Raw genomic sequence first — 13,111 nt, forward strand, 5'->3', positions numbered from 1 at the left:
AGAATGGGTCCCTTGGTCGAGGTAGGGATCCCCCTAAATCTCCCTTCTGGAGGTCTTCCTGAACAAGGATTTCCCTGGGTCTAGCGCTTTCCTCTTGATGCAGCTGACTCTGTTTTCCTTCACTAGCCTGCATAGGCACTTCCTCATCAATTTCCAACGTCGGCCCTTCATAACCCCGCCCAGATCTCAAGGTGATTTGACTAATGTTTGCTCGGTCTGGCGGTTTGACGGTGGCAGGAAGTTTCCCTTCATTTCCCCGCATCTCATTCAAGGAGACTGCAATCTGGGACAGTTGCTTTGCCATCATATCCATGGCGGCTTTATGTTCAGACTGAGCATCTTGTAATTTGTGCACCACGTCATTGTTGGAGTGTAGGTTACTCTGCATGAACTGCTGTGAATTCACTAGGTCGTGGACCATGTCATCCAAACTCCTCTGTGGTCTGGAGTTGAATTGACCAGAATTTGGTCCTTGACCTTGATGATTGTTGTATTGGTTGTTAGACCCTTGATTTCCCTGATGGTTGTTGTACTGGTTACCAGACCCTTGATTCCCTTGATGATTTGGTTGGGAATTCTGGTAGTTCCCTTGGTTATTTCTCTGGTGAGGTGGCACATAGGAGCTCCCTGGATTGTTCTGATTCCTATTTCCCCAATTAGTATGGTCCTGATTCCTGTACCCCAGTTGCAATTGCCCCTCTTGACCTTTTCCTGACCAGTTGGACTGCCTCTCCGGAGGGTGTGCATAATTCGTGAGCTGAAGTGGGGGTGGCTGGCCTTGATCATGGTCGGTCCACCTAAAGTTTGGGTGAGTCCTCCATGGAGCATCCCTCTGTCTTCCTTGGTTCCAACTTCCGTCGGGATTCCAACTTCCCATCGAATTTGCTTGAGCTTGGCACTCCCCTTCGCAGGGCTGACTGTAATACGGCTGAAGTTGCCTTTCCTCTTGACCAGGGGGTTTCTCAATTTCCACTGGAGCATGCGGATTGTATTTCTCAATTGCATTTAGCAAGGCTTTTTCCAGTTTATCGATCCTATCTTCCACCTTCTTGTCATCTTGTTCCATTACTGCATTGGCTGATCCTCTCCTCAATATGCTTCGCGGGTTATCATAGGCCTTCTTCGCCTCGATCAGCCTTCCCAAAGTTTCCCGAGCTTCACTTGCTTTATTCTTGGTAAAATTTCCCCCGCTCGAGGAGTTCATCAAGTCCTTTGATTCAGGATTTGCACCTTCGTAGAACAAATAGTAAGTCTCCGCTTCTATCATCTTGTGGTTCGGACAAGCATCCAGCAGCCCCTTGAAACGGGACCAATAAGAACTCAGAGACTCATCGTATTCTTGCTTGCACTCCTGAATCTCCTTCTTCAAGGCATTCGTCTTGTTGGACGGAAAAAAGTAATCCAAAAACTCTAGTTTAAAGTCCTTCCATGTGTTGATCGAGTCCGGTGAGAGCCTTAGCAGCCAAGTGTTCGCCTCCCCTTTGAGAGCAAACGGGATTGCCCGAAGACGGTTGTTGGGACTACCGCAGCGGAAGACACGGAAACCAAACAGGTCCTAGAACGGATCTATTTAGGTGATTATGCATTCGACTCCAATTTCATGCAATAAACATAGATCTATAGATATAACATCAAATAAACACATAATCATGCATATTCGATGTAGATTCGATTGTTACCTCATAATCCATCATTGGATTGACGTTGCTAGCTGCACCACCCGGAGATCCTTGGTTTATCGACCACGAATCTTCCAACCTATTCCCTTGTCCTTGATTCTCCATCCGTGTGGGCGGATCTTCGAATAATCAACCAAATAGTCTTGAATGAGATCTAGGGAAAACCAACACAAACACGAAATTGTCTAGATCTAATCCTATGAATTAGGATAGATCAAGAACAATAATCAAAACCCTAATTCTCCCACGTGCTAGGCACGAAATTCGAGACCAAGAGGGAGAGAGAGAGAGGCGCCGATTTCTAGGCGGCTAGGGTTAGGGTTTTGGAGTGTGTTGTCTTGTATGTGGTGTGCTAGGGTTTCCACATCTCATCACTATTTATAATGGACTTGTTGGGCTAGGTTGGGGATCCATGGAATGACTTAAGTGTTGGGCTCACCCATTAGATAAATAACTAATTAAATCAAATGACCCATGATTTAATATATTATCAATGGAATATTATTTTGTTCCACTAAAGAATAATATTGCACTCCCACTTAAATCACCAAATTACAAATAACTTGGGTCCATTTTATTTTATAATATTTCCCGCGTTTAAGATTATCTTGATCCGTCAATTTAATTCTTTTGTCTGCTATGTGACTAGAATTAAATTAATTCTCCAAAGAGTTTTTCTAGTTTGAAACTTTATTTATTATTCGTGGAATAAATTCCAACTGCGCAGTTTTCTGAATAATAAATTCCTTTTTCAAACACCTCTTGGGGATCACCCCTTAGGGATTTAATCATACCACACTGGGCACGCGAATTCTATGAAATAATATTCCAATACCTTCATGTTATTCAATTACTACCACCCAAGATATCATGAACTTGAGTTACGTACAAACTCTCACATATTGATAAGTCAAAGTGGCGTTTGATTGAATAAACAATATTGATATTAATATCATAGACTAGAAAATACTAAACTTTCTGAAATATATTCTTTCAGTAGATAGCAATAAAGAATACATTTCGGATTAGATCCTTTCAGTGCTTTACCACACCGGTGTTACTAATCTCTTCTTAGGTAAGAGAGAATTATCACAAACACCGCAACCGTACCAATAGGTAGCCAAAGCCTATCTAGGTTGTGAATACGTTTTTCTTCTTACTAGATCTGGCCAAGTCCCCTACTGGAAAACTCATGAGGAGATTCATCGAATTTCCCTACTTGACCTTCTTAGTAAAAAGCCTTAGACTTGTTTATCATATTTCAATAATAAACCATTATATTATATTATTTATTCTCATAATTAGGTAAACAAGTGGACGTGGCGTTTCTCGTATACATGCACAAGCTGACTGTACAAAGGCATGTACGCTCGAAGCATCTTTTAGTATACAAACCCCAACAATCTCCCACTTATACTCAAAGAATGCTTTCGAGTATACCAACCGCTTTATTGGCCTTGTGCTACACATTCACACACATTTTCTCCCACTTATACTCAAAGCAGGCTTTGGCCACTATGTACTCAAAACTATAATTCTTTAAAAGAATCTACCAACATAGTTTTCTAGAGTACATAAAACGAAAATATACTTGTAATTTATAACCTTAATTCTTGCTAAGGAGCACGATTATTTGATCAAAATATTTCTAGGCCCTTTGATCCAGTGGAATAATTTTATGTGCCTTTCTCAAGTGCACTTATACATATTCCTCTATCAAAATCCATTATTTTGATCCTTCTGAATTTCTACTAATTAAAGTAGAATACTTATAGCAAATATAAAGTTTTAATCATGTCGAATATGATTCCCAAAACTTTAATTATATAATACCAACCTAACTTGGTATTATCCTTGCTATATAATTTGTGATGTAAATTTATGTATGAACATAATTACCTCATCACAATGACTAATTGGAAATTAGTCCTTATGACAAAATAAAACCGAATGATTGCATTCTTTGTTTTATAGTCATAAATTCCAAGAGTTCATTTATTTAACCATTTGTTGTGATCTTTAGAAATACTTTCTTTGGAAATCCAAAAGTAATTCTAATTTTAATAGCTAACTTGGAAATATCTTTTAATGTTATTAGAGTCTTAGAAAGTGTGCAATTCATCACTTCTTTCATTCTAGGGTGTGAACCCTTTTAACTCTATCAAACATTACCTTAATTCCATTTATGAATATTCTATGAGACAAAATTTAGCTCCCACTTTTAAAAGTAGAAAAATACTAGTCTCAATATTCTTTAAGGCTATTAAAACAATTTAAATAGTGCTTGGAGTTAAATTCATCCTAGTTTAATAAAATGAGCTATGAAGCTCTTATTAAACACTTAGAATTTAATCATTCATTAAGAAAAGCTCCCACTATTTTAATTATCACTTTCACAACAAAATAAATAAAACAATAACTAATCAAATAGTCAACTCTAGGCTTGGAACATTAAAACAAATTTAATGTGCACACTATATTTACTATACAAGAATTTCTAGTATTTATAATAAATACTTATCTTGTTTCTAGTTGAATTTAATTTACTTGTCTTGTAATCAATTATTGTGATTATTTTTCTTACACCTTTATTTGAACAAACGCGATCATAAGATCATTTTATTTTGTATTGAATCCATGTCGAACATTAATGTTCTATTGACTCATCAACAAAATAATGGTTCAAAAGACTTAAGGATTAAAGAAACTTAATAATCAATATTTCTAGAAGAAAACTTCATAATAATTGAATCAACAAATTTAATCACAAGTAAACATTTTGATATTAACCATGTTATATTTGATGTCATAAATAATTGGATAATCAAAACTTCATTTATCTAATAATGCAAGCATTATAAAATGACATCGATAATCCAAAAACACAATTGATAGTCTAGGAATAAAATTCCATATCAATAATCCATATGATATCAAAACCAAACAATATCAAAAACTCTTAAAATTCAACAATGTAAACATAAAAGCAAAAATAAACTCTTCTGACTTGAACATGGTCATCTCAAAAGTCCACCCCTTCTTTTCATCTTTGTTTGAGCAATCACAAGCTTGTTATAAAGCTCCAAAAACGAAAACTTTTTGTCGCTAAACAAAATTTCATTTCTGACTTCATTAAAGCTATCTGGAAGCCCATCAAGGATCATTATCTGTTGGGTTTCTGGGTCAACTTTCCCCCCCGACAAGTGAAGTTTATTGAAGTAGCCAAGCATGACTAGGGCATATACCCCCACGTCTTGGCCCTCTTCAAATACATCATGCCTTAAATGCTTCACAGCGATACCAGCTCTTACCTTAGAGGACTTTTCTTCAAACCACGTGGGCTTGTTGACCAACGGCCTATTGGGTTTGTCAAACCTCTCAAGGGCATTGCCAACACTGGCCAAAACGAAGCCCTTGAGATGACATTCCGCGGTATGCCACTGATCACGAAACTCCTTGTCCTCTCCTTGTAGATGGTATGTGGGCGGACGATTCTTGCTGAGAATCAACCTCAAGTCATTGATCAAACGATCAACATCAAGCTTACTTTTCCATTCCTTAAACAATTCAGAGTCACGCTTCCTCGAACTAAGTATGGCATAATAAATATCCCAAGTGTCAATCATCTTTCGTTCAAGCTGAGAACAAATACCAATAATATAAACATGTAAAATTTCAAAGAATTGCAAATAACCACAAAACAATTCATCAATTTTACATCCACAAAAATCAAGCACAAACGTTCTTCTACTAGGAAGCCGTGTCATATTCATGCAAGAAATTCATTATTTTTACTGGCCACAATGTCGACAGATAGTCCAGAGACCATAAGAATGGCATGGCTGACTAACAATGCTAAAGCGTATAACCATAAAATTAAGCACTAAGGATTCTTTACTTGTGCGTGAACTCCTCTAAAGAAAGGTCGAACCGGACAAGCACCTCCTCCTATAGCTCCCTCTAAGCATTATTAAAATACAATCCTTATAATTTCGCAGCAATATTGCTCCGGTAAAGACCAGTCGCGATATTACTGAAAAACTAATTTTACGATTTTAATAACCTTTATCTAGAGAAGTCCAAACTTACGAACTGGTAATGTTCCTCCCGTAAAGACAGGCCGGTCACTACTTCGCACTAAGACCAATTTTATGGAGGCCATATACAAACGTGTTGTAATTATCGCTTCATATTTTCTTGTTGGTGGTTTTAATAGTTTAATTATCACTTAAGCAGATAAGGCAGGTATCCACATTCAAAGAATAATTAAACATGTACTAGCTATGCATGCAAGGCAATAAGTACATAGGCGATGCACGAGTTAAACTAGATTTTAACAAATAAAATCATAACTCAAATTAAATATCCATCTTTCATCAATAAAACATGTAAACACATTTACAAAAGGTTCACATAAACATAATGACGAAACTTGATCATTTAATTAAGCATCTAAAATAAATAGATAGAATTAAAATTCTATCTTCACATAAACAAGATTATCTAGACATTAAGTCCAATCTTAAACAATCATACATTATTAGTTAAAATAACGTATCTTGATTATTAGAATTACCTTTTAATACTATTAGGATTTACTTAGATAGAATTAATCCATCCTTATCCTAAAATTAATGTCTAGGTGTATATCATAAAAGATTAGCTAAGTCTCAATTTAAAATGCCCACTTGGATATATAAATCCGCATTTATCCAATTAAGACTAAATCCATTTAAAACACACCAATTAAATTCGAGAATTAAAATTCTCATAGCTTTCAAATAAAATCACATGACAAGAAGAATCTTATTACATCTTTAATTCAAAATGATGTTTTCTAGATGAAATAAAATTCACCTTCATCAAAATTAAAGACAAAATTCAACTTAAATAAATAATTAAGGATTTTAATAGCAAAATTAATGCTCTATGAATTTTCATACCTTTAAATCACATTTGATGTTATCTAGATGAAACAAATTCACCTTCATCAAAATTAAAGATAAAATTCAAATTAAACTAGGAATTGAATTCCAATTAAAATCCAATTAATCATTTAACACTTTAATAATTTAGGATTTAAGTAGCATGTTAATGCCAAATGAATTTTTCACTTCTTTAATTAAACCGATGTTATCTAGATGAAATAAAATTCACCTACATCATATTAAAGACAAAATTCAAACTAGGAATAGGATTCCAATTAAAATCCATCCAATTATTATACATGTAATTTTCGAAAATTTTGAAGGTTTAAAACAATTGAAAAACTCATGTCTTTTCCTTAGGTATATATCTAGGAAATAATTCCATAACACACCAATTAAAATATAGACAATTTCAATTAAACCTTAAAATTAAAACATGAAAGCATATAAGAGAATATTCTTTAAAATTCCATCCAATTATGGAAAAGCCAAAAATTAGATCAATCAAATATTGAATTTCCTTATGTTAATTATCATGATATTATCTAGATGGAAAGAATCCATCAAAATCAACTAATTAACAAATTAAATCAATTTATTTGACCTAATTATTCCAATTGGCAAATTTTTAAAGAAGACAATTATTCTCTTTTAAATTAGAATCTTGACTTAATTGCAAAATCATTCTAATTCCCACAAGATATTTTAATTATTCTAGGTTTAGGATTTTAAACCACAATTATAAATAGCTTGCGTGTTAAGAAACGAAATGAAAACACGAAAAACGAAAAACGAGACGACGAGACGACGCAACCCAAACCCTAATTAGGGTTTGGGCCGCCACTGCCTCGCAGCAGCCGCCGCTGCCGCGTCTGGCCACCGCCGCCGCCTCTGGCCCGTCGGGAACTGCTCCGGCGTCGACCGCCAACTGGAACCACCGCACGCCACCGCCGCCGTCGCCTGGAAACGCCGAGTTTGGCCACCGCAAGCGTCGATCAGCCTCTGCAGCGACGAAGGAGGCCCACGTCGCCGGATCTTGGCAGACCCGACGCGCCTCCAGCGCCGCCGCCTCGCCGATTCGTCGCCTCCAGCGCCGTCGTCGTCAGACAGCCGCTGCAGCAGCCGCCGGAGGCCCACGCCGTCGGATCGAGATCGATCCGACGCGCCTCCGACAGCTCCGCCGCCTGCTCGCCGTCTGCCGCCTCTCCCACTGGACTGGAGCTCCCTCTGGTCGACGACCATCGCCGGCCGCCGCCCCGAGCTCCTTCTCCGTCGCGATTCCCGGTCGGCGTGAAGCTAGGGTTTTTCGAAACCCTAGTTTAAATTTTTTTTTTTTTTTTTCGATTTTAATTAACTTGATTCATCGCGGTCGCTTCGCTTGACCGCGATCTTAAATCTTAATTAATCGTTTCTTAATTTGTAACAATCTTTTATGTTCATATCAAATATGCATATTTAAACATCTAGCATTTTAGCAATTTAAATTATTCTTGCATATTAAGAACATAAAACTATAGATCTATGAATACTTGCTTAGATCTAGAATATTCTTGTGAAAAACTTGAATAAAATCCAAGATTCATAATATTCTTTCATCGATCCAAGTATTCAATCATGGACCACTTTATTTCTTGATTCAAAAACATATATTCACTTAAACACATACATATATGTAATCATCAAACATATAATCTAGTATATATTACTTAGAATATATAGATCTAATGATGTTCATCATAGATCTAGAATATTTTTGTGAAAAACTTGAATAAAATTCAAGATTCATAATATTCTTTCATCGATCTAGAACATCATATCATAGATCCAAAAATAAAATCAAGAAAAACATAGATCCAACACATATTGCATTATTTTCGAAAATCCCAAGTTTCCACACTATAATTTTCGAAAAATTCAATTAATCAAATACATAATCAGAGCCTAAAAATTGGCTCTGATACCAGTTGTTGGGACTACCGCAGCGGAAGACACGGAAACCAAACAGGTCCTAGAACGGATCTATTTAGGTGATTATGCATTCGACTCCAATTTCATGCAATAAACATAGATCTATAGATATAACATCAAATAAACACATAATCATGCATATTCGATGTAGATTCGATTGTTACCTCATTTTGATCCATCATAGGATCGAAGTTGCTAGCTGCACCACCCGGAGATCCTTGGTTTATCGACCGTGAATCTTCCAACCTATTCCCTTGTCCTTGACCACTCATCCGTGTGGGCGGATCTTGAATAATCAATAATAGTCTTGAAGAGATCTAGGGAAAACCAATACAAACACGAAATTGTCTAGATCTAATCCTATGAATTAGGATAGATCAAGAACAATAATCAAAACCCTAATTCTCCCACGTGCTAGGCACGAAAATCGAGACCAAGAGAGGAGAGAGAGAGGCGCCGATTTCTAGGCGGCTAGGGTTAGGGTTTTGGAGTGTGTTGTCTTGTATGTGGTGTGCTAGGGTTTCCACATCTCATCACTATTTATAATGGACTTGTTGGGCTAGGTTGGGGATCCATGGAATGACTTAAGTGTTGGGCTCACCCATTAGATAAATAACTAATTAAATCAAATGACCCATGATTTAATATATTATCAATGGAATATTATTTTGTTCCACTAAAGAATAATATTGCACTCCCACTTAAATCACCAAATTACAAATAACTTGGGTCCATTTTATTTTATAATATTTCCCGCGTTTAAGATTATCTTGATCCTTTTGTCTGCTATGTGACTAGAATTAAATTAATTCTCCAAAGAGTTTTTCTAGTTTGAAACTTTATTTATTATTCGTGGAATAAATTCCAACTGCGCAGTTTTCTGAATAATAAATTCCTTTTTCAAACACCTCTTGGGGATCACCCTTTTAGGGATTTAATCATACCACACTGGGCACGCGAATTCTATGAAATAATATTCCAATACCTTCATGTTATTCAATTACTACCACCCAAGATATCATGAACTTGAGTTACGTACAAACTCTCACATATTGATAAGTCAAAGTGGCGTTTGATTGAATAAACAATATTGATATTAATATCATAGACTAGAAAATACTAAACTTTCTTGAAATATATTCTTTCAGTAGATAGCAATAAAGAATACATTTCGGATTAGATCATTTCAGTGTTTTACCACACCGGTGTTACTAATCTCTTCTTAGGTAAGAGAGAATTATCACAAACACCGCAACCGTACCAATAGGTAGCCAAAGCCTATCTAGGTTGTGAATACGTTTTTCTTCTTACTAGATCTGGCCAAGTCCCCTACTGGAAAACTCATGAGGAGATTCATCGAATTTCCCTACTTGACCTTCTTAGTAAAAAGCCTTAGACTTGTTTATCATATTTCAATAATAAACCATTATATTATATTATTTATTCTCATAAATAGGTAAACAAGTGGACGTGGCGTTTCTCGTATACATGCACAAGCTGACTGTACAAAGGCATGTACGCTCGAAGCATCTTTTAGTATACAAACCCCAACAACTGGTGGGTTCGATAGCTATTCTATGCATGTTCTGGTCAACATGTTCTTTCCAGAAAATATGTTATTTACTTAAAATACCATCGGGCAAGGAATGAACGATGTGATGATGGAATCAGAGTTAGAGGGTGGCTTTATGAACAATCTCATAGAAGCTGAAAACACAATTGGAGAAGCTTCCATTTCAGTTTTCTATAGTGCCGATGATCCCATGGAGACGAACTCATTTGGACAGATACCACACAACTTGAGTGGCACAGATTTAACAGCCTACTTTGCCAATGACACAGGTGCTTCATTTGCCAATGACACAAGAGCTTCATTTCTCTTACCATGTCAAACGTTTTAAGTATCTATCTTGATTCTTATGTTTTTACCTGACTTGACCTGTTTAGATATACTCGAGAACTAATCTTTATTGCCATGTCTGGACACACACGTGAACTTGGACTCCCACATCGATATTACAAGGCTACAATAAGGTATTGTAATTTTCTAAGTTATTCCTTTGTTGCTTGAAATTGGCAATCTCTGTTGATGTTTTTAAGCTATAACTCGATTGACAGATTGGACACCATATCAGAGGGATAAATTACGATGAGCGACTGTATCTAATGCGACGAACAGAAGCTTACACGTTGCTTGGTGCTGTAGTAATATGTTTATAGACATTAGAAAAATTCAAAATTTTATATCAATACTAATTATTAGCAGTAGATAACTGGGAGTGGAAAAAAGAAAAACACTTCATTTTCTATCATGTTTTTAGAGTTTCATATTATTAGAAATGAATTTCTCAAAGTAGTGATCAATTTAATAGAGTTTTTCTATTCTTATTTTCGGTTCTAAATTAATTCTTTTTATGATTCATGTTCTCGGATTTAGTGTATAATTATTTATATTCTATTTTATTTATTGGAAACTTACCAAATTTTAATCAGTTCAGTTCATTTCACGATAAAAGTAAAATAAACTCTAATACAAACTTAAATGACAAAATGTGACTCTTATTAGTATAAGATAGAGGGAGTACCATATTTCAATATTTAATACGCATTAGTCTACTACTAGTAGTCTTGATAGTTCATGATATGAGTTTTAAGATAGAAGTTTACCTGATTCTTATTCTCTAACATTTTGTGAAATATGATTATTCGTTGTGGACTGATAAAATACTAGTACTAACTAAAATAATAATTATTATAATATACATTATCGTATATTTATTCATTATCCTTTGTTAGGTGTGTTATCAATTAGTAATAATTTTTAATGTAATTTTTAAATTGTATAGGTCATACCTTGTGTTGTACTCCATTATTTTGTTTTTATTATTATTAGCCAATTAATAAATCCATTGAGAGAATTTTATTTAAATTATTATATTTTTCAGTTAATTAATTGAATTTAAGAAATGTTTAAAATTCTAATAATTTTCTTGATACTTTCAAGGACGTACAGATAAATAATATACGAGAAATCATATTTCTCAACAACATTATTCTCCCAACCACAACAGAGGCTGTTGTACACCAATACGGCACGATGCAGGACACAACCTCTGCATGTGGCGGTGGGCTGATAACGGGAAATTCTCAGTCTCAACTGCCTACGAAGCTCTCTACAAACATCAATGGGAGGCTGAGGATGATAAATGGGTGGCAGTTTGGAGCTCTCATGGGCCCCAAAGAGTTTGCCAGTTCTTGTGGTTGGTTGTTGAGCAGAGGATTTTGACAAATGTTGAACAATGTCGTCGGTATGTAGCTGACAATGCTTCGTACAACTTTTGTGGATACGACATAGAGCATATTGATCACGCTCTCTACTCGTGCCCGACTGCGGTTGCTCTTTGGATCAAGGTCATTGTTCCCTCTTAATGGACCAGGTTCTTTTCTATACCTTTCGATGCTTGGATGATGGATAATGTAACAGCCCGCCTTCCTAGGGTACAATAAATGCGGCGACTACTACCAAACGGACTCGAAGAAATGAACGAAGGCTAGGGTTTCAATTAAAGAGTGTTGACCAAAAGATTAGAAAGAAACTATCAGAGTATTTAAAACAACTTCACCTAGAAACTTGAATAAGAAGAAGGAAGGTATAATAAATGACGATCAAAATCTCAAGAGTATGACATAGGTTCCAAGACAAAAACCACAAGATAGTCCAAGGCCTCTAAACCGAAAGGAGAGTGCAAGATATTCCAAATAAACATTAGTGTATCAAAAACTCAGCGGAAAGCGACCAAGAGAAAGAGTAGCTATGTATGAAGACACAACTACGCTTGAAGTTCAAAACAACCATCTTAATTAATTATCATGCTCAACACTCGCCACCGCTCGTCATCGTTCAACCTGCACATAAGGAAAACACATGCAAGGCTGAGTATTTTGAAATACTCAGTGAGCTCGTTGCCAAAACATTTTTATAAGTTATGCCACCCTTACCAAGTGAACTCGAGTTTTAAACAGTTATAAGAGAATATCACGAGTATCACAAAAATATATTTTCCAATAGACTGGCCAGTCAAAATAACTCCCCATTTTCCTTAACAAATCAACAATCACAATCATTCCATGGTGCGACGAAAGTGTGGCCACACTTTTCGCCCACGAGACCGGCCGACTAGCAAGGACGGCTCCCGATCCCCTCGTGTACACAGCCTGGTAGGGTTTGCGGCCCATACTCAGACCCGAATTCGTTAAACATATCCATAGCCCTATAGCCCAATGGAGCGAACTCGCAAGCCAGGCATCAGGCGCACAATATCACAATAAAACATGCATAGGCATGGCATAACAGTTAAACCACCCTTATTTCTCCACATTCATATATTTGCACATAAAAGAGTTTAAGAGTAAAGCCCACCTCGATTGCTTAGGTTTCAAGTATGTTCTTTCCTTTGTTAATCCGGCTTCGCAACTGAGGTTTCACCTTTTTAATCACATAGGCACATATCACAAATCAGATTCAGCGCAAACTCC

The 13,111-nt window shown here is 36.2% G+C and overlaps 1 protein-coding gene across 1 annotated transcript; it reads right to left on the reverse strand.

Annotated features, from left to right (window-relative positions):
- Positions 1–4,696: 4,696 nt before the first annotated feature.
- On the reverse strand, positions 4,697–5,305 carry LOC125199639. Its single transcript, XM_048097592.1, has one exon. The coding sequence runs from the start codon at positions 5,303–5,305 to the stop codon at positions 4,697–4,699; it is 609 nt and encodes a 202-aa protein (XP_047953549.1).
- Between the last annotated feature and the right edge of the window lie 7,806 nt (positions 5,306–13,111).

Source organism: Salvia hispanica, unplaced genomic scaffold, assembly GCF_023119035.1.
Source record: "Salvia hispanica cultivar TCC Black 2014 unplaced genomic scaffold, UniMelb_Shisp_WGS_1.0 HiC_scaffold_60, whole genome shotgun sequence".
NCBI classification, from domain to species: Eukaryota; Viridiplantae; Streptophyta; class Magnoliopsida; order Lamiales; family Lamiaceae; genus Salvia; species Salvia hispanica.

What these genes read in the sequence shown, in the direction of transcription:
- LOC125199639 (XM_048097592.1), bottom strand. Translation starts at nt 5,305, where the DNA reads ATGATTGACACTTGGGATATTTATTATGCCATACTTAGTTCGAGGAAG.